This window comes from Anomaloglossus baeobatrachus, chromosome 6, assembly GCF_048569485.1.
Source record: "Anomaloglossus baeobatrachus isolate aAnoBae1 chromosome 6, aAnoBae1.hap1, whole genome shotgun sequence".
Lineage (NCBI taxonomy): Eukaryota > Metazoa > Chordata > Amphibia > Anura > Aromobatidae > Anomaloglossus > Anomaloglossus baeobatrachus.
Window position 1 is genome coordinate 178,394,939 of NC_134358.1, and position 21,526 is coordinate 178,416,464.

Consider the following 21,526-nt stretch of genomic DNA (forward strand, 5'->3'; position numbering starts at 1 on the left):
CAATAGAGATTACAGTGTATTTCTGTGTTTCTTTAGCTTTTATGACGGTATTTCATATTAACTTGCACAAATATTTCCATGAATTGACAGTATATTTTTTTCATTTATTCTTGAATCATTGTTATTCAATTGATTTTTTTTTTTCAAACAGTGATCAACATGCATAAACAGTATTCATTTTTTCTTATTTACAGAGGGGTATACATGAAATACGAGAAATACGACAGTTCCACTTTACAGGGTGGCCAGATCATGGTGTGCCATACCATGCAACAGGCCTTCTTGGCTTTGTACGACAAGTCAAATCAAAGAGTCCGGCCAGTTCAGGCCCACTGGTTGTGCACTGCAGGTAAACTGAGAGTGAAATTCTAAATTATGTACAGTCACTTTAATTATGACTCAAATTGTTACCATGTTTACACATGCATTTTTAAAATAGCTGTCACACTGTACTAGTGGGGGCACTGCGAAACACTGGAGAAGCTGTTTCTAGATGCAGTTAGCCGACAACCCACTAGAGGGCGTAAACACAATAGAATAGTCAGCGGGCTGAGTCAGTACCAGGATGTCAAGTCAAAACCAGGGAGAAGCAAATCGTGGTCAGGTGCTAGCCAGAGGTCGGGAACCAGGAAGTAACGCCAATGTCAGAAGGGAGAAGCAGAGCCGAAGTCAGGTACAACAAAGCAGGGTCAAGAGGCCAGGAGATCAGAGCTACAAACAAGGATGGGAGAGTCACGGGACGGGATCGGGAAGTCAGGAGGAGCTGACCAGACAGACTGTACAGGGAGATGCAGGAACAGGAGACACATGGGACCGGGAAGTCATCGGGAGTTGGTCAGCCAGACAGTACAGGGAGGGATCATGTCAGGACACTAGAAGGTAGGACTGATCAGGGAATACTCACGAGAGCCAGACTCACGTGCTACAGAGCAGGAACTATTACCGGCAGTGTTCCAGTAACAGCAGCACAAAGATATAGCGGCCTTACCACCGACACGAGGCAGATTGGAATAAGCCCCTCCCATGACCTGTAACCCAGGGGAGAGATACATGCAATGGCTCAGCGGTGTCTGAGTCTGGCACCGATTATGACAATAGGTTTTGCATCATGGTTTAGGGTGTTTCCCTCTTTTTGAGCAGTGCATTTTGCCTATCTAGCTTTCTATGGGTAGGTCAGGTATTGAAACAGTCAGGATGGTACGCTGCTCTTACCCTATTTTGAAGTCTGCTGACATGTAGTGAAGCTGAACTACAATAGATAGGGAGCATCCTATTAGGTACACCTGTCATGGTGGGATGGGTTTTACATTCTTTTGCTCATACTAGTCTCAAATAAGTACGCTATGTTATTTACGTGTACTATTACAATTTATTACTTACTGCAGAGTATTTGCTAATATGTTTTTATCCTATGCTTTGTTTGTTAAAGGGAATCTGTCAGCAGGTTTTTGGTATGCAAACTGAAGACAGCATGCTGTAAGGGTTTATGTACAGATTTCAGCCATGTGTGTCTTATCATAAAGTGTGTTTTTTTTTACCTACAATGTTAGCATAAGCTTCAGTAGTTTTATCATTAGTGGACTGAGGAGCACCAGATCTCAGTCCAACTCGCACCCCTGTGATTAGCAGCTTCTATCTATAAAGTACACTAAAAGCATTGGATGGGCAGCTTTTTAAGATATGCTACTTTGCTAAAACTAAAATCTTTGATTGTGTCTAAGTGATACATCTTTGGATTCAGGGTCTCTTTGCCTACAGCATGCTGCTCTCAGATGAGGTCACAAAAACCTGCTGACTCATTCCCTTTAATGGCCTCAGTATGAATGTGCACCTACACATTACACTTATACTAACAGATGTATTGGCCATTTTGTAGGAATTGAATGTGTCAAATTGAATAATCATTGAACTTAATTATACTGATAATATTTAATTATATAGGGGGATAATGACAGACAACATGACAATTTAATGGGGAATATTGAATGAAAATATGACAGTTACTTTAAAGTTGTTTTCCACTTTTAGCTTATTTATTGTAGAATAAAACTTTTGTATTGTTTTGCATACCAGATCTTTGCAGTTTTTTTTAGAGATGTCTAATAGTTGTTATTGAATATATTCCTTCCTCAGAGGTTGAGCATGTATCCGGGTCATGAAATGATCACAGAGGGGCACATAATTATTATACCATTATCAAAGCTCTTTCTAGTTTTCCACCTTCCTGCCCTTTACATAACCTGAACACATTTTCATCCTCTTGACGTAAATGACAGCAATCAGACATCATGAAAAACATTGACAAATTTCAGAGATGTAGCCTAGCTTTCTTTAACCCTGGATGAAGGTTCAGTTTGCTGTACTAGTGTTATATTAGAATAGCTCCCATAACCCAAGGGAGGCACATGGCCTGGTTGCCCCCCCTCCCAATTTTGCTACCCCCAAATAAATTCCAAAAGCTTTTCATTATTTTAAAATGGAAAAATCCTTTTAATGGACATGAATACATTTAGAACATATCAGAAAATGCAATAGATGTTATTATGCCATATTGATCAGTTAAAAATAACACTGCTTGGAGACCACCCTGGGTTTCAGTACTAAAGAAAAGCATGCATTGATTGCATGATGGTCTCATTTATAAATTCCCAGGGGCAGCCTCATATAATGAAGTTGGTGAATTTATAATGTACATAAAAGCAATACACTCAGATAAAGCTTCTTTTTTTTTAATAAACAAGTATAGGGACTTTTAAAACATTTTCCCTGCAAGGCTTTTTCATTTCATTACAGAAACCTTGTAAGATACTTGTCTGATATGGATTACAATATTTTGTATTTCTATGTCCTTTTCCTTTTGCTTGTTGCTTGTCACTGTTGCCAAACTTTAAAGCATTTTCATAAAATGTTCCATGGAATAGGAAAATATATTATATAGTCATCAACGATGTTCTGTTATTCTTCCTTTCGGCAAGGTGTCTTCTACATAGGAAATCTTTATGATTGCAATTAATCCTGAGTTGGAGAGAGGAGACTAGCTGTTATAATGTCTCCAAAACACAGCAAGGCACACAGAGATATATCCCTGCTCTTCATTTCTCACATTGCACACAGAAAGGCATAGCAGCAACATGGAAGAAATTATACAGCAGTACTGATCAGTGTAGATGTGAATCCAGCTCTAGGGTGAGGTAAAAGACTTGTTAGAAAGCTCAGCACAATCTATCTGGGTCTCCCTCTGCTGGTACTTCTCCATAGGGTATAATAGTAGGCAATATTCTGATATTTGAAGTGAGAAATATACTCCACTGTAGTAGAAAGTTTTGCCCTCTATTGTATAATATTTCCTTCTGTATTAAGGATAGAAATTATAGCATGGTTCGACAGAGGAAAACTACAAAGGAATTGAAACTCTCCCCTATATAATATGATAGGTCAATATATCAATCAGTACTCATGTAGTAGATTCTATTAGAAGTACAAGCAGAGTATATTTAATTCTATCAAATGTCTTTAAATATTTATCAGTAACACTAGTGTATTATATGTCACATATATTGCAATTTTTTCATGATAATTGTTTATAAATAGATAGAGATGAGCAGACCATGGAAGTTCAGTTAAGTCAGACTTTAGGTAAAGTTTGGTTTGGAACCCGGACTTGACCCGGAATGCACTAATTCGGCAATTCAAGTGTCCGCCCCAAGGAACTAGCTATAAACAGAACACTTCTGGAGGAGGGTGCGCAGGGTTTTTCCATTATTTTGTGGGGTGCACACTACATCCGATCACACTGTTATTGCCACCAGTATGAGCCGTTCAAACATTTTAAGCAGCTTGCACTGGGCTGAGGACAAGCATACACTATCACAGCGAGTGGTTTCCATACGTAAAGCATCTGAACTCTAATCCCAACTCTGTCTTTTGGAAAAAGTCTGTATTCGGTACGAACACTAAACCTTAGGTTATCTCATCTCTACCTATAAGTAGAGATGAGCAGACCCATGGAAGTTTGGTTCGGAAGGTTGAACTGGACTTTAGATACATTTCGGTTTGGGACCTGGACTGCCAAATTAGTGACTTCCATTGGTGTTCAGGTAAAGTCCAGGTGCCAAATCGAACTTCATCAAAAATCCAGCTACACTCGCCAAACCAAATTTTAAAGGGTTTGCTCATCTCTACTATATTGTTAAATTGCACACTTATTATTGTGGTTTAAAATGCCTTTGCGATTATAGAGTGCAAAAGTTTCTACTACAGTTGATTATAGCTTGAATAGTTTAATTGGATTCATAAATTATATATTTTTTTTTAAATATAGTTTTCTACTTTTATCAGTGATTGGCCTCATCTACACTTCTGCTGGAAATGTTTATAGCATTATCATATTGAATCTAAAAAAAGAGAAACTAAACACATGTGCGCCCCAATTGTCGATCAACACCAATATGTTGCTTTGAAACGTTTTCACTCCTTCTTCATGGGCATTTCTTTTTTTCAGCGCTGGAGCTGGTCGAACGGGTTGCTTTATTGTTATAGACATCATGCTGGACATGGCTGAAAGGGAAGGAGTTGTAGATATTTACAACTGTGTGAGGGAACTTCGCTCTCGTAGAGTGAACATGGTACAAACGGAGGTATGTTTACTGTGTATATGTAGTTTGTGTCGGGATTATATATAATAATGGAATGTATATAGTAGAAGAATTTAACATAGGAGAGAAACCAACTGATATTATACTGTGACGTCTGCCCGGGGCCATAGACTCAGGATGGCTGTCACGGACAGACTAGAGGCTAGCCGCCCACTCAGCAAGATCCCAAGAACCCCAAAACCCTTTAACCCCTGTACTGGGATCTGGAATTCCACAAGGTCCAGGAGATCACTGCCTATGGAAGGCTGCAATCAACAGAAGAATAGTCGTCAGGCAGGGTCCAAACCTGGAGGTACAGAAAAAGGGACAGAATCAGTAGGCAAGAGGTTGGTAAGGAATTCAGGCTAAGGTCAAACTGGAGATGGCATCGAAGTACAAAACACGGCAGGCAGGAGAGTAGTCAGTGAATGGGTAGAGGTTAAACGCAGGAATCAGAAGTTCAGGAGCAGGGTGTAAACCAGAGACAAGTAGTATACTACAAGACTATATCTGGCGGCGACCAGCAGATAGGAGGGGGAATAAGAAGGGTGTGGTGCCTTCCCATTGGCTGTAGCTGAAAAGTGGTAACCTCAACTGGAAGACACATGCCACTACAGTCAGCCACTGGTACTTCAGGTTCCAGGGAAACCCAGCTAAGTGGATGGGCAGAGACTGCGCCCACTAGAGCCACTGGCACTGACTCCTCCCCTATCACCTGCATTGCCCACAGTGGAAATACGGCGGCGCCTGGTGATCGAAGCAGAAGTTGCAGGAGAAGACTCTGGTGGCGGCGTGACATATACATACACAGTACATAAGCTATAGTACTAATGTGAAACCAACACCATTGAATATATTGCATATTTATTATGCTTTTATTTTTAAGTAATTTTTTTTGTGGTAACAAATATAAAAAGAAAGTAACAAACCTTTATTCCTAAGAAAATCAGCAATTTTCGAAAAATGTAATGACACAATAGTTGGTCATAGTATCAAGGTGAAAAAATAATGATGAAAATTGACTCAGCTGGATAGGATAGAGGAACATGTTTTACATTCAATTGTCATAAAGAAAAACAATCCCTTCTCCTCATACATTCTTATTTCTCATTTCTGAATGGTAGACTTTTTTGCCAATAAGACAAGTAGTGATTTTCTGTATAATGTTTGTTTTTCTGTTTTTATTTTTCAGGAACAGTATGTGTTCATTCATGATGCCATATTAGAAGCCTGTTTATGTGGGGACACATCAATCTCTGCATCTCAGGTCCGATCAGTCTACTATGAAATGAATAAAGTGGATCCTCAAACAAACTCCAGTCAAATTAAAGAGGAATTTAGAGTAAGTGTAAACTAATCTCGTTTTCTTAGATAGGACTTTATCATGTAGTGTTGGTACAGCTTCCTTAAAGGGGACTTGACTATTTTTCCAGAAGATTTCCCAGAAAAATGTTCAAGATCCCCATTGACTTTTATTATACTTGGGTACGCGAGTCGCGCCCATCTGAGCATTCAACTGCTCGTTGCAAGTACCGAATATCTGAGCATGGTGTTGCTCGCTCATCTCTATGTGTTGTGATTGTTAAAATTGATCGTAATCTTTCAATTTGATGCTATTCTGTTTGTAGACGTTGAACATGGTGACTCCAACACTACGGGTAGAAGACTGCAGTATAGCACTCCTGCCTAGAAACCATGAAAAGAACCGCTGCATGGATGTGTTACCACCAGATCGTTGCCTCCCTTTCCTCATAACAATAGATGGAGAAAGCAGTAACTACATCAATGCAGCCTTGATGGATGTAAGAACCTTTTTTATAGTTCATACTAATGAGAATATAATCTATAATCCTGCAAAATGAGATCTCCCAAATAAGAGAAAACAGCCTGGAGCTTGATAAAGCACCCATCAGGGTACACTTAAACAACAGTAAGTGACAGGTATTGCAGAGAAAAGTAATGTCATCTTAAGTTCTACAATACCAGTAGATCATAAGGACATTGATGAAGTACAGGACAGAACGCCATCTCTGCCTTATTTCCCTTGATACTAAGTTGTCGCTCTCTAATGGGCTCTGTAGACCTGTTCATTGTTGTAGCATTAGAGAACTTCTAGCTCAGGAGCTTTATTCTAGTTTTGTGTTGTAAATATTAAGATTTTGAGTTACAACCAAAGCAGAGCATTACAGAAACTATATTGCATTTACATAATCTATGTGTACGTTCATCTGTACCTGAGCTATGAACACATGGAGTCCTATGGAATGTATGGAAATATCCTGGCTGAATGATTGATATGATGTATTACACAATCAATAACTTTAGTTCTAATAAAAACATCCACTACTGTTCAAACGATTTATGTAAATATGGGAAAAGATGCTATATAGTAAGAATTCTTTCAAAATTAGAAGTGTTAAGGCTACTTTACACACTGCGATATCGGTAACGATATCGCTAGTGTGGGTACCCGCCCCCATCTGTTGCGCGACACGGGCATATCGCTGCCCGTGCCGCACAACATCGCCCAGAGCCGTCACACATACTTACCTGTCCGGCGACGTCGCTGTGACCGGCGAACCGCCTCCTTTCTAAGGGGGCGGTCCGTGCGGCGTCACAGCGACGTCACTGAAACGTCACTGAACCGCCGCCCAATAGCAGCGGAGGGGCGGAGATGAGCGGGACGTAACATCCCGCCCACCTCCTTCCTTCCGCATAGCGGCCGGGAGGCAGGTAAGGGGAGCTTCCTCGTTCCTGCGGCGTCACACGCAGCGATGTGTGCTGCCGCAGGAACGAGGAACAACCTCGTTACTGCTGCAGTAACGATAATTGAGAATGGACCCCCGTGTCGCCGATTAGCGATTTTGCACGATTTTGCAACGATGCAAAATCGCTTATCGGTGTCACACGCAACGGCATCGCTAATGCGGCCGGATGTGCGTCACCAAATCCGTGACCCCAACGACTCCGCATTAGCGATGTCGCAGCGTGTAAAGCCCGCTTTAGTAATTTATTGTTATCAATTATCAAAATGCAAAGTGAATGAAGAAAAGAGAAATCTATGTCAAATCAATATTTAGTGTGACCGACTTTGTGTTCAAAACCACATCAATTCTACTAGGTACATTTGCACACAGTTTTTTAGGGATCTTGTCATGGACGTTGTTCCAAACATCTTACAGATCCAAGCACAGATCTTCAGTGGGTTTAAGCTTGCATAAATTCTATGTCTTCATGTAATCCCAGACTTTCTCTCTAATGTTAAAATCACAGCTTAGTGGGAAACATATCACTTGGAGGACTCCTTGTTCTTCTGAAGATAGTTTTTGCTGACATTAAATTTGGGATTATTGTCCTGCTGAATAATAAATTTGAAGCCAGTCGGACACCTCCCTGATGGTATAGCATGATAGATAAGTATCTGTGTTTCTCAACACTAAGGACATCATTAATTTTGACCAAATCCCCAAATTCATGTGTTGAAATGCTGCCCCAAATTTGCAAGGACTGACGCTGTGCATCTCTGTTGCCTGCGGATCTTAAATATTGTACCACTCTGCAGCCCTTTGGCCAATAAAGTGCTTTCTGTTATAGCCAAATAGTTAACAGTTGTATACCCCAGTCCTCCCTTTTTTGTGCATAATTGAGATTCTCGAATTTGTTTCCATGTTGAAGGTAAGGCTAGCATGGTGTATGACCTATGACTTAAAACTGTCTTACACAACCACACTTTTGTAGAAGAGTTTGGTTGTTTCTCATCCAGTTTTAAGCCTCCTACACAGCTGTTTGTTTCAGTTAATGATTGTGTTGTAACCTATATATCAAATATGATCATTATCACCTGTTTGGTATAATTGGATACTCATACACCAAACTATGTCTCAGAAAACAAATTATCTTACAAAATCCCTGACTTTGTGCAAATGTATCTAGAATAATTGATGCTGTTTTGAAGGCAAAGGGTGATCACACCAAATATTGATTACTAACTTCTGGGCTTGATGCCAGCTGTCAATTCATAGCTGACATCAACCCCAAAAGTATTTCCCTATTTCCACCACAGCAGGGCAACCAGGAAAAGTCGGGCAAAGTGCCAGAATTGGCACATCTAATAGATGCGCCACTTTTGGGGCAGCTGCGGGCTGCTTTTTTTAGGCTGAGAGGGGGCAAATAACCATGGGCCCTCCCAACCTGATATCAGCCCCCAGCTGTCTGCTTTGCCTTGGCTGGTTATTAAAATTAATCAGGGGTGGAGCCCACGCCATTTTTTAAAAATGATTTATTTCAATATTTTTTTTTAAAAGCGTGGGATGTCCTCTATTTTTTATAACCAGCCAAGGTAAAGCAGACAGTTTTCTGCTTTACCTGCACTAGTTATTAAAAATAGGGGAAACCCCATGTTATTTTTTTTATTTCTTCCCTTTTCACATTTGTTTGCAGGGCAAATGCCCTATTTTGCTTCCTTTTGCAGCCCCCTAGCCCTTACTTTGACAATTTTACAGCCATTTTATACCACAAAAGTTTGGGTCTCCATTGACTTATTTGGGATTCGGGGTCAAGCTTGGGTCAAGTCTGGGTCCTGAACCAAACTTTTAACAAAAGTCTGGCCGAACTTCCACGGGTCTGCTCATCCTTAGTGGAGAACCTTTTATTTTTTATTCTCCACCTCGAAGAAAAAAAGGGATCGCACACAGAGTCTGATCAGAGTGTGATTAGGATAATCTAATTGTTTTTCTTGGATGGAGATAATAAGATCATGTGAACCCAGCCTAAAGGCCCCGTCACACTAAGCAACATCGCTAGCAACATCGCTGCTGATGGACAACTTTTGTGACGTAGCAGCGATGTTGCTAGTGATGTTGCTGTGTGTGACATCCAGCAACAACCTGGCCCCTGCTGTGAGGTCGCTGGTTGTTGCTGAATGGCCTGGACCATTTTTTAGTTGTTGCTGTCCCGCTGTGCAGCACAGATCGCTGTGTGTGACAGCGAGACAGCAACAACTAAATGTGCAGGCAGCAGGAGCCGGCTTCTGCGGACGCTGGTAACCATGGTAAACATCGGGTAACCAAGAAGCCCTGTCCTTGGTTACCCGATATTTACCTTCGTTACCAGCCTCCACCGCTCTCACTGTCAGTGCCGGCTCCTGCTCCTTGCACGTGTAGCAGAGTGCACATCGGGTAATTAACCTGATGTGTACTGTAGCTAGGAGAGCAGGGAGCCAGCGTTAAGCAGTGTGCGCGGCTCCCTTGCTCTCTGCACGTGTAGCTGCAGCATACATCGGGTAATTAACCCGATGTGTGCTGTAACTAGGAGAGCAGGGAGCCAGCGCTAAGCGGTGTGCGCTGCTCCCTGCTCTCTGCACGTGTAGCTGCGTGCGCTGGTAACCAAGGTAAATATCGGGTTGGTTACCCGATATTTACCTTAGTTACCAAGCGCAGCATCGCTTCAGTGCGTCGCTGCTGGCTGGGGGCTGGTCACTGATTGCTGGTGACAGCTCACCAGCAACCCGTGTAGCGATGCTCCAGCGATCCCTGCCAGGTCAGGTTGCTGGTGGGATCGCTGGAGCGTCTGACTTTGTGACCTCTCACCAGCAACCTCCTAGCAACTTACCAGCGATCCCCATCAGGTTGTATCGTTGTTGGGATCGCTGGTAAGTTGTTTAGTGTGACGGTACCTTTAGCCTTGTATTCCTGCTTCAGATTCTCTTGGAAATCCACAATAACATTTTTTTTCACATAAGAAATCCCTTATGTCCTCTGATGTTACTCACTTACACAAATAAGTAAACACATTACACTAAATTATAATCATATCTGTAAAGTGCAATGGATTTAATGGTGCTTTATAAGTGAATAAAATAAATAAATAGAAGAAATAAATGCCCTCAAATGCAGAACGCTGTGAACACACCACTTTCCCAAATGCTATGCTTTATATGACCTGGTCAGAGTTGCACCTAGAGCCCAGCTGACAGGGCTGAATCTTTGCCCCGGGTGACGGAAAGTCTAGCCACTACTCTGATCTTGAAGTGTGTAGTTTTCTTGATTCTGGACTTATAGTAAATTATATCATTTTTAGGCTCAACTGGAAAAGTTTCCGCTGTGTCAACCATTTAATAAGTACAAATGTTAAAAGTTAACCTTCACCTTCCTTTTAGAATGTGAATATCATCACTAAAAATAAAACTGTAAGAAATGCCGCACTGACCTCACAAATCAATTTCTTGTCAAATCTTTTGTTAAAAAAGTGAGTCCTATTGTTACCAATTGAAGATGAAAATGTTATAAAGTGGTGGCATTTCTTAAAAGAAAAAAGGGAAAAAAAAACCCTTGTCCGTTTTGTTAATCTTAACAATGTCTTGGTTTGTGACATTCTGCTTTTGAACATACTTGATTTCCTGATTCTCCGCCATCATTATAATTTGCTCTCTTTTCTATAGAGCTATGTTCAGCCTTCAGCTTTCATCGTTACACAACATCCTTTACCGAACACAGTAAAAGACTTCTGGAGGCTGGTCCTTGACTATCACTGCACATCAATAGTAATGCTAAATGATGTAGACCCTGCACAGGTATGTCGGCTGAAATCATGCATGCACTGACACAATTATTTCAGAGCGTTTTACTTTTCAGCAAAGCTTTCCATAGGCCAAAAGGAAAGGTCAGCCATTTTTTTCTGATTACGCACATGATAAGCTTTTTGTGCCACCTGAATAAAAGTTACTATAAAGTCACTTGGTCAATGCAAAGAAATATGTCTTATGCAAGAAAAAGAACATTGTAGAGTTTTATTCCTTAAAGCCTACTGTTCACATGTGTATTGCAGGTGACAGCCAGTAATTTGCTGCTAATGTTTTTAAAAAGCTATTTCTATTATTTGGTCGTCATTGTAATAGCCAACTATTTATGAGAATATTAAAGCAACAGTACAGAAATTAGCATAACTGCATGATAAAACCCTACTACACGCCTCAATCCTTTTCTGTTCCATCAGTATAATGTCCTTGCAAATACATTTTTCTAGCATTTCTTTTCCTACTAATAACTGTTAATAGACACTTATAATAAAAGACTTGTCACCGGGTCAAAAGTGCCCAGTTTATACTTTTATTTCATTCCCTCTACTTTGTGTATTCCACTTTTTGAAGTTTTTAAATTTGCCAATCAGTTCCCGAGATATTGGCCTTTTTGTTTAGTGCTAAATCTTAAGGTCTTTTCAAGGGAGTGGTACTCACAGTGTTATGGACATGATTACAGTCATATGAAAAAGTTTGGGCACCCCTATTAATGTTAACCTTTTTTCTTTATAACAATTTGGGTTTTTGCAACAGCTATTTCAGTTTCATATATCTAATAACTGATGGACTCAGTAATATTTCTGGATTGTAATGAGGTTTATTGTACTAACAGAAAATGTGCAATCCGCATTTAAACAAAATTTGACCGGTGCAAAAGTATGGGCACCTCAACATAAGTGACATTAATATTTTGCAGATCCTCCTTTTGCAAAAATAACAGCCACTAGTCACTTCCTGTAGCTTTTAATGAGTTCCTGGATCCTGGATGAAGGTGTATTTCACCATTCCTGTTTACAAAACAATTCCAGTTCAGTTAAGTTTGATGGTCGCCGAGCATGGACAGCCCGCTTCAAATCATCACACAGATTTTCAATGATATTCAGGTCTGGGGACTAGGATGGCGATTCCAGAACATTGTAATTGTTCCTCTGCATGAATGCCTGAGTAGATTTGGAGCGGTGTTTTGGATCATTGTCTTGTTGAAATATCCATCCCCTGCGTAACTTTAACTTCGTCACTGATTCTTGCACATTATTGTCAAGAATCTGCTGATACTGAGTTGAATCCATGCGACCCTCAACTTTAACAAGATTCCCGATGCCGGCATTGGCCATACAGCCCCAAAGCATGATGGAACCTCCACCAAATTTTACTGTGGGTAGCAAGTGCTTTTCTTGGAATGCCGTGTTTTTTTGCCTCCATGCATAACGCCTTTTTGTATGACCAAACAACTCATCTTTGTTTCATCAGTCCACAGGACCTACTTCCAAAATGTAACTTGCTTCTCCAAATGTGCTTTTGCATAGCTCAGGCGACTCTGTTTGTGGCGTGCTTGCAGAAACGGCTTCTTTCGCATCACTCTCCCATACAGCTTCTCCTTGTGCAACGTGCGCTGTATTGTTGACCGATGCACATTGACACCATCTGCAGCAAGATGAAGCTGCAGGTCTTTGGAGGTGGTCTGTGGATTGTCCTTGACTGTTCTCACCATTCTTCTTCTCTGCCTTTCTGATATTTTTCTTGGCCTGCCACTTCTGGGCTTAACAAGAACTGTACCTGTGTTCTTCCATTTCCTTACTATGTTCCTCACAGTGGAAACTGACAGTTTAAATCTCTGACATAACTTTTTGTATCCTTCCCCTGAACAACTATGTTGAATAATCTTTGTTTTCAGATCATTTGAGAGTTGTTTTGAGGATGCCCATGATGCCACTCTTCATAGGAGATTCAAATAGGAGAACAACTTGCAAGTGGCCACCTTAAATACCTTTTCTCATGATTGGATACACCTGCCTATGAAGTTCAAAGCTCAATGAGGTTACAAAACCAATTTAGTGCTTTAGTAAGTCAGTAAAAAGTAGTTAGGAGTGTTCAAATCAAGAAATTGATAAGGGTGCCCATACTTTTGCACCGGTCAAATTTTGTTTAAATGCGGATTGCACATTTTCTGTTAGTACAATAAACCTCATTTCAATCCAGAAATATTACTCAGTCCATCAGTTATTAGATATATGAAACTGAAATAGCTGTTGCAAAAACCCAAATTGTTATAAAGAAAAAAGGTTAACATTAATAGGGGTGCCCAAACTTTTTCATATGACTGTATATGAAGATATCCAAAATACAGGAAAAGATGGCAATTACACCCATATTTGCATTGCATTGTCTACAGAGACATATTTTAAAAGACATTTGTTCTTATATTTTAGACTCTGGAATTTACTGAGTGAAGTAATAGGTATCACTAGTTCTGCTTTTTCTTTCATCTTAGAAAAACACAGTATCAGGAAGTGTTGTAACACACACTGTGTGCAGAATTATTAGGCAACTGAGTATTTTGATCACATGATAATTTTTATACACGTTGCCCTACTCCAAGCTGCATAAGCTTGAGTGCCAACTACCAATTGAGTAAATCAGGTGATATGCATCTCTGTAATGAGGAGGGTTGTGGTGTAATGACATCAACACCCTATATAACGTGTGATTAATTATTAGGCAACTTCCTTTCCTTTGGCAAAATGGGTCAGAAGAAAGATTTAACGGGCTCTAAAAAGTCCAAAATTGTGAGATGTCTTGCAGAGGGATGCAGCAGTCTTGAAATTGCCAAACTTTTGAAGGGTGATCACCGAACAATCAAGCGTGTCATGACAAATAGCCAACAGGGTCGCAAGAAGCGTGTTGGGCAAAAAAGGCGCAAAATAACTGCCCATGATTTGAGGAAAATCAAGCGTGAAGCTGCCAAGATGCCATTTGCCACCAGTTTGGCCATATTTCAGAGCTGCAACATTACTGAAGTATCAAAAAGCACAAGGTGTGCCATACTCAGGGACATGGCCAAGGTAATGAAGGCTGAAAAACCACCACCTTTGAATAAGAAACATAAGATAAAACATCAAGACTGGGCCAAGAAATATCTTAAGACTGATTTTTCAAAGGTTTTATGGACTGATGAAATGAGAGTGACTCTTGATGGGCCAGAGCCTGGATCAGTAAAGGGCAGAGAGCTTCACTCCGACTCAGACACCAGCAAGGTGGAGGTGGGGTACTGGTATGGGCTGGTATCATCAAAGATGAACTTGTGGGACCTTTTCGGGTTGAGGATGGAGCGAAGCTCAACTCCCAGACCTACTGCTAGTAGGTCTTCAAGCAGTGGTACAGGAAGAAGTCGGTATCATTCAAGAAAAACATGATTTTCACGCAGGACAATGCTCCATTACATGCATCCAACTACTCCACAGCGTGACTGGCCAGTAAAGCTCTAAAAAATGAAAAAATAAGGACATGGCCCCCTTGTTCACCTGATCTGAACCCCATAGAGAACCTGTGGTCCCTCATAAAATGTGAGATCTACAGGGAGGGAAAGCAGTACACCTCTCGGAACAGTGTCTGGGAGGCTGTGGTGGCTGCTGCACGCAATGTTAATCATAAAGAGATCAAGCAACTGACAGAATCTATGGATGATAGGCTGTTGCTTGTCATCATAAAGAAAGGTGGCTATATTAGTCACTAATTTTTGGGGGTTTTCTTTTTGCATGTCAGAAATGTTTATTTCTAAATTTTATGCAGTTATATTGGTTTACCTGGTGAAAATAAACAAGTGAGATGGGAATATATTTGTTTTTTATTAAGTTTCCTAATAATTCTGCACAGTAATAGTTACCTGCACAAACCGATATCCTCCTAAGATAGCCAAATCTAAAAAAAAAAAAACAGTCCAACGTCCAAACATATTAAGCTTTGATATTTGAGTCTTTTGGGTTGATTGAGAACATAGTTGTTGATCAATAATATAAAAAATCTGCTAAAATACAACTTACCTAATAAGTCTGCACGCGGTGTATGGAAGCAATTGCTTTTGAAAGGTTCCACATATGAATTTGGCTATTTTTCTATAGTATTGCGGATTCATGGAAAATGATGCATTACCCATAACAAGCTTGTTTTGCTGTTATTTGCAAATAGTAACACTTTTGTGTTGATTGAGAACATAGTTGTTGTCTAATAATTCTGCACACAGTGTATGTCTGTATCCTATGTCCTAATATTACATTTATGTTCTACGTACTAGTTGCTTGGAAATATAATAATATAATTAAATATACCCTTTGGAAGACCCCAAGTCTGTCCCAATAGACAGATATAAATATATTTGAACTTCCATGATTAAGGCAGTCTATTTCCAGCTCTGATCATAGCACATTGATTATTGATCATGGAGTGGTTAATGTGTGCATGCATATCACAAACTCATAATTTGTAATATGGACAGTTTGCAGGGTTTGTGCATAATTAATGTGCATGTCTAAATCAACAGGGTAAGTATATGGAGCAGCTGAAAGACACACCCCAAGAAAGTCCTGCATGACACGCCCCCTTGGCAAAAGACCAAAAAAATTATCACTAAATACAAAGGCCTATTTCTTGGTAACCGTATGTTGTATTTTTAAAAAACAATAACCGGTATACTCAGGGGAGTATCAGGAATAAAATAAAGTAAAAAACTAGCCACTTTTTACCTATTGACAGGTCTTTCTTAATTGATGATAATGCTTGATTAACTAGGTTGTAGAGTTTACAGAACCCATTTTCATTTACAGTGGTGCTTACAAGTTTGTTAGCCCTTCACATTTTTCCATATTACTTTATAAATTTGGCTATATAATTTCAAACTACGTCAGAAGTCCTGAAAGTGAAGATAACCAAATATTAAATAAAAAATAATACACTTTGTCATGTTTTAAATTCGGAAAATGATTCCATATTAAATGTTTGTGAGTGGCAAAAGTATGTGAACTTTATGATTAGCAATTTAAAGTGATTTAAAATATGGTGTTTTCATTCAATGGGATGACAATCAGGTGTTAGTAGGCGATCTGTTTTATTTGAAGAATAGGTATCTTTAAATTCTGGTCTTTTAACACGTTTGTGGAAGAGTATTATGGCACGAACGAAAGAAATTTCTGAGGAAAAAAAGTTGTTGATGCTCATGAGACTGGAAAATGTCCAAAACCATCTCATTTGAATTCCAAAAGTTTACAGTCAGACAGATTGTGTAGAAAAGAAATAAGAAAATTCATGATCATTATTACCCACCTGAGGAGGGGTCAAACAACTAAGATCACTCTTAAGAGTAAGGGGTACTTTGCATGCTGCGACTTCGCTAGCCAATGATAGTGATGCCGAGCGCGATAGTACCCGCCCCTGTCCTTGTCGCACATGCGATATCTTGTGATAGCTGCTGTAGCTAACATTATCGCTACGGCAGCTTCACACGCACTTACCTGCCCTGCAACGTTGCTCTGCCGGCGACCCGCCTCTTTCTTAAGGGGGTAGGTCTTGCGGCATCACAGCGACGTCACATGGCAGGCGGCCAATAGAAGCGGAAGGGCGGAGATGAGCGGGACGTAAATATCCCGCCCACCTCCTTCCTTCCGCATAGACGGTGGATGCAGGTAGGAGAAGTTCCTCACTCCTGCGGCTTCACACACAGCGATGTGTGCTGCCGCAGGAATGAGGAACAACATCGTATCTCCTATTGGTGTGAAATTATGGAAATGTCCGACACTGCACAGATCACCGATTTACGACACTTTTGCGATTGTTTATCGGTGCATCTAGGCTTTACACGTTGCAACGTCATTACTGGCGCCGGATGTGAGTCACTTTCGATTTGACCCCGACAATATCGCAGTAGCGATGTCGCAACGTGCAAAGTACCCCTAAGTTGTATAATAGTTTGCAAGGTCATAAAAAAACACAAGGTACTGTCTAAGCAACTAAAGGCCACTCTTACATTAGTTAATGTTAACGCTCATAAGCCCATCATCCGGAGAATACTGAACAATAATGGTGTTCATGGCAGGATAGCAAGGAGAAAGTCACTGCTTTCCAAAATAACCATTGCCGCCTGTTGGCAGCTGCTATTGATCACCTGCACAAGCCAGAAGGCTAATGGAAAAATGTGTCGGATAAAACCGTTTTTGGTTTAATTAGAAGCATTATGTTTGGAGAAAGAAAAACACCACATTACAGTCTAAAAGCTTCATACCATCTGTGAAAAAAGGATTAAAGTAGTATCAATGGTGTGGTGTTTTCTGCATCTGGATTAGGACGGCTTGCCTTCATTGATGGAGCAATTGATTCTGAATTATACCAGTAAATGCTGAAAGAAAATGTCAGAAGTCGAACATTTCTCCATGAGCATCATTTCAAGAGAATGTGGGTTATGCAGCACGAAAAAGACCCAAAGCACGAGTGGTTCTACAAAAGAATGTTTAAAGAACAAAAAAGTTAAAGTTTTGGAAAGGCCAAGTCAAAGTCCTGACTTTAAACCTAAATAAATGTCATGGGAGCACCTAAAGCAAGCCATTAATGGGAGAAGATTCATCAACATACCAGAGTTGAAGCTGTTTTGTAGGGAGGTTAGGGCTAAAATTCCTTCAAGGCAATGTGTAGGACTAATCAACATATACCAAAAGCTTTTAGATGGCGTTACTGCTGCAAATGAGGGTCACATCGAATGTGGCTCGCAAGCCTGTGATATATGGCTTGGGGCTGCCTGCCAGCTGGGTGCATTAGCAGCAGGTCTTGAAACCACTATGAAGAGCAGGTCTTCAGATGGTCACTTTTTTGAGTAGGCCCGCACAGAACAGCAAATCTGAATGGAGGTGAGGTAGGAAACCCTAGATCTTGGTACACTGTGTGATTTCTGTAGGAAGCTTTGGCTGGTATACCGGTAATAGGGGCTTTCGGTGTTCCTACTGTGAGGGGATGGGAAATGAGGCTCGTGACCTTCTCTGAGAGCTGAATCTGGCTCTGAGGGTCAGAAAGGTTGGGAACCACTGTCCTTGGGAGTGGTATTGTCAAAGACGATGACTAGCATACACAATATATAGTAGGAATTGTTATTTGTCAAAGGAAATCTTATGTGGATAAGGGGTGAATGCCTATAAAAGATGATCTTTTGTACAAGTTTTGCTGTATTTCTATGCTGCTTGTCTACTATGAACCTGTGCTCTCCTATCTTACCGTATTCTAATCCAATATCTCACATTCTACTTTACATGCACTCGCTTATTGAATGAGTAGCCTACAAGGCGCTGTTCCTATTACGTGTTATATAGCTGATTAAGTTTAGTGCCCTCCTTCTGAAATATCTGCTGATATATACGAGAGCATTGCTCTTCAATATGACAAACAGGAACCAGGAGCCACTAATAGGAGCCACATTTTACTTAGCCAAGGCTGCTATCTTAGTATTACTAATAAAACACGTTAACTTAGGTACATGATGAATGCTAAAAACAAAGAACACTTGAAATAGTTTGAATTATGTTCTTTTACTCGGTTGGATTAGTTCTCCTGACTGAGTGTTTATAGTTATACCCATTAAAACAAAGTGCTCCAAGTCCATATGTGGGAAGGTGAGGAAGACCTGTAAATGTTTCTAAACGTTTTATCACTGCTGGATCTTACGGATGAGCCGAGCCATTACATTTTTCCTCTTTGCTGACATAGAGAGAGACAAATAAGTTAAGAGTCGGAAATGTGTACTCTTTGATATCCGAGGACCCTGGAGACATCAATGTGCTGGAGCAAGCATTTAACATGTTGCCATTTTAATAGATTGGATCGAACTTACATACAACAGCATGGTGAACAAACACAGGCCTCCGTAATCTGCAGTTTTTCCAAAGCATTTTGCAAAGTTAAGAAACTGACCTTTTTAATGTGCAATAAAGAGCGCATGTGAGCATGTGTAACTTCCAGTACAGTGGTTGTATCCATGTAAAGGGGTTATTTGTTCTGCACAATTTAAGCTCAGTATTAGAGGAAAGTATTTAGTTTTGGATTTGGAACTGTGAACTCCTCATGCATGAACCCGTATGTAACAAATGGCCTTATAATCACAGTCAAACGCAGATGTTACATTGTATATCCTATTAGGATTAACTGTGATGGCAGAAAATAGTCGGACATGGTCATTGAAAGACATTTTGATGTACGGTTTACAAGTTGAAAGGAAGGTCATAATAATTTCAGGAGCACTAAAAACTCAAAAAATACCCAGATATGATCCAGTCTCAAATTTTATTCTGGTTCTGCAATCCCTACCCTTAAATCCATATCTATTTCATATCTGGTCATTTAGGAAAGAGCAATTAATTGGTATTTTCATTCTATCTTCTATGAAACTAGAAGAAAAGAGGGTACTGAAAAAAATGGAAAACCAAGGTCTAGAACTTTGTCCATGTCATAACCGTATAGTTCTTATGTTCCCAGACTGGGTTAAAACTCCAAATTATAATCTTGCATATTAAAGCGCAGCTGTCATCTGATGGAGGGGTCCGAGTCCTGAGCAGTGTATGGACCCATAGTCTTACTATTGACTTCATACTTTGCTGTGTACATGCAACTCATGCAGGAGCTACAGACTTTAGAGTTTTGTGTTTTGAGTGATCGGTGTGGGCCCAGGTCCAGCAACACTTGTAAAATACAAAAACATAAAATGAGAGATACACTTTAAAGAGGTTGGCCACTACTTTTGATTGATGGCCCATCCTTAGGATAACCTGTCAATAGCTGATCAATGTGGGTGCAACACCCGGCAGCCCTGCAGATCAAGTGTTACTGGCACCAGCAGTGGCCGGAAGTTCTCGGATGCTGCTGGAACACAGCAGTTCTGTCATTTTTATAGTTGCTGTGGCCGGGTACTGCAGATTCATCCACTATTCATATGACTAGGGGGTGGACCGTAGTTCTCGGCCACGGCCATCATAGTTTTGACAAAGCTGTTGTGGTCAGGCAGCATCAGAGAATGTCCGGCTGACGCCACTGTCACACCCCCTCCAATCAGATATTGATCGCCTCTCCAAAGTATAGGCCATCAATAAAAATAAGTAGTGGTTAAAGAGGAGCAAACCTTTAGAGGTTCGGTTCACCAACAGTAAACGACCCAAACCTCCTTGTGTCCAAACCTTGCCAGAGGAGGTTCAGAAACAGTGATTGACAATATGAGTCTCGCCCACATACAACCATTCATAAGCAGATCATTTTTTGTTGGGTTGCACACTAAATGTGAACATGCTGTTACCCACAATGCAAGCCGTTGAAACATTGCAAGTGGCTCGCACAGGGCTGAGCACCGAGCATATCTGAGCACCGAGCATATCTGAGCACATCATTGCTCGTGAGAGTTAAGCTCGCACATAAAGCATCTGAACTCCGAACCCAAGCCCTTTGTTTTTAAGCTGGTGTTCAGTTCGAAAACCGAACCTCAGGTTCAATCATCTCTAGTCCTGGTCAACCTTTTTAATGTACTTGCAATGTATTTTTTCTGCAAAATATATCTGAAAAAATGAACTTTATAATGCTTTTAAGAAACATAAAAAAAAATTTAGTTTATATTATAAATATTTGTAAAGTTCCTATCTTGTATTCAGCTTTGTCCGCAGTACTGGCCAGAGAATGGAGTACACCGGCATGGGCCTATTCAAGTGGAATTTGTATCTGCTGACTTAGAAGAAGACATCATAAGCCGAATATTTAGGATTTATAATGCCGCACGGGTAAGAATTCACAAAAGTTTAAATATCTCAAATAAATGTAGTAATATATGCAATATAGGGGTGTAACAGTAGTGGGTGCAGGTTTACAGTTCTACTTGCACCCTTTTAACCCAAAAGGTGTCTTTGGCCTATTTGAGAAGACCCTTACTATGAAATGGTAGCTGAGTGCCCTGTGCAGATTTGCACTTGGACACACAAGCTTTAAGTTACACTACTGATACAAGAATAATTCTGAATATGTCACATATAACACAAGTTTCTAGAGTGGTACAATACCCTAAGAACTAGGGGGTCAACTAAAATCTTATTTACCAGCAGGAAAAAACTAGATCACCTGCATTTCCAGTTTTATCCCACTATTATATTTTATCTAATACTCATACTGGTTATTACTAGGAAGAATTGATTGTGGATGCATTTAGAGATACTGGATCCCCACTGCTTGACGAAATGTGTTTGTATTGAATGTTTCCATTCTCATTCTATAACCTCTCAAAACGTGTTTCACGCACGGCCCCCATGGT

The 21,526-nt window shown here is 40.3% G+C and overlaps 1 protein-coding gene across 7 annotated transcripts in view; it reads left to right on the plus strand.

Moving 5' to 3' along the window:
* Positions 1-21,526, plus strand: part of PTPRM (protein tyrosine phosphatase receptor type M) — a 993,494-nt gene that overhangs the window by 955,573 nt on the left and 16,395 nt on the right. For all 7 annotated transcript variants that reach the window (XM_075314524.1, XM_075314525.1, XM_075314526.1 and 4 more), the window contains 6 exons: positions 195-349; positions 4,502-4,637; positions 5,827-5,976; positions 6,263-6,436; positions 11,074-11,205; positions 20,877-21,002. In XM_075314524.1, coding sequence (XP_075170639.1) covers positions 195-349; positions 4,502-4,637; positions 5,827-5,976; positions 6,263-6,436; positions 11,074-11,205; positions 20,877-21,002 — 873 coding nt within the window. The remainder of the gene's footprint in view (positions 1-194; positions 350-4,501; positions 4,638-5,826; positions 5,977-6,262; positions 6,437-11,073; positions 11,206-20,876; positions 21,003-21,526) is intronic.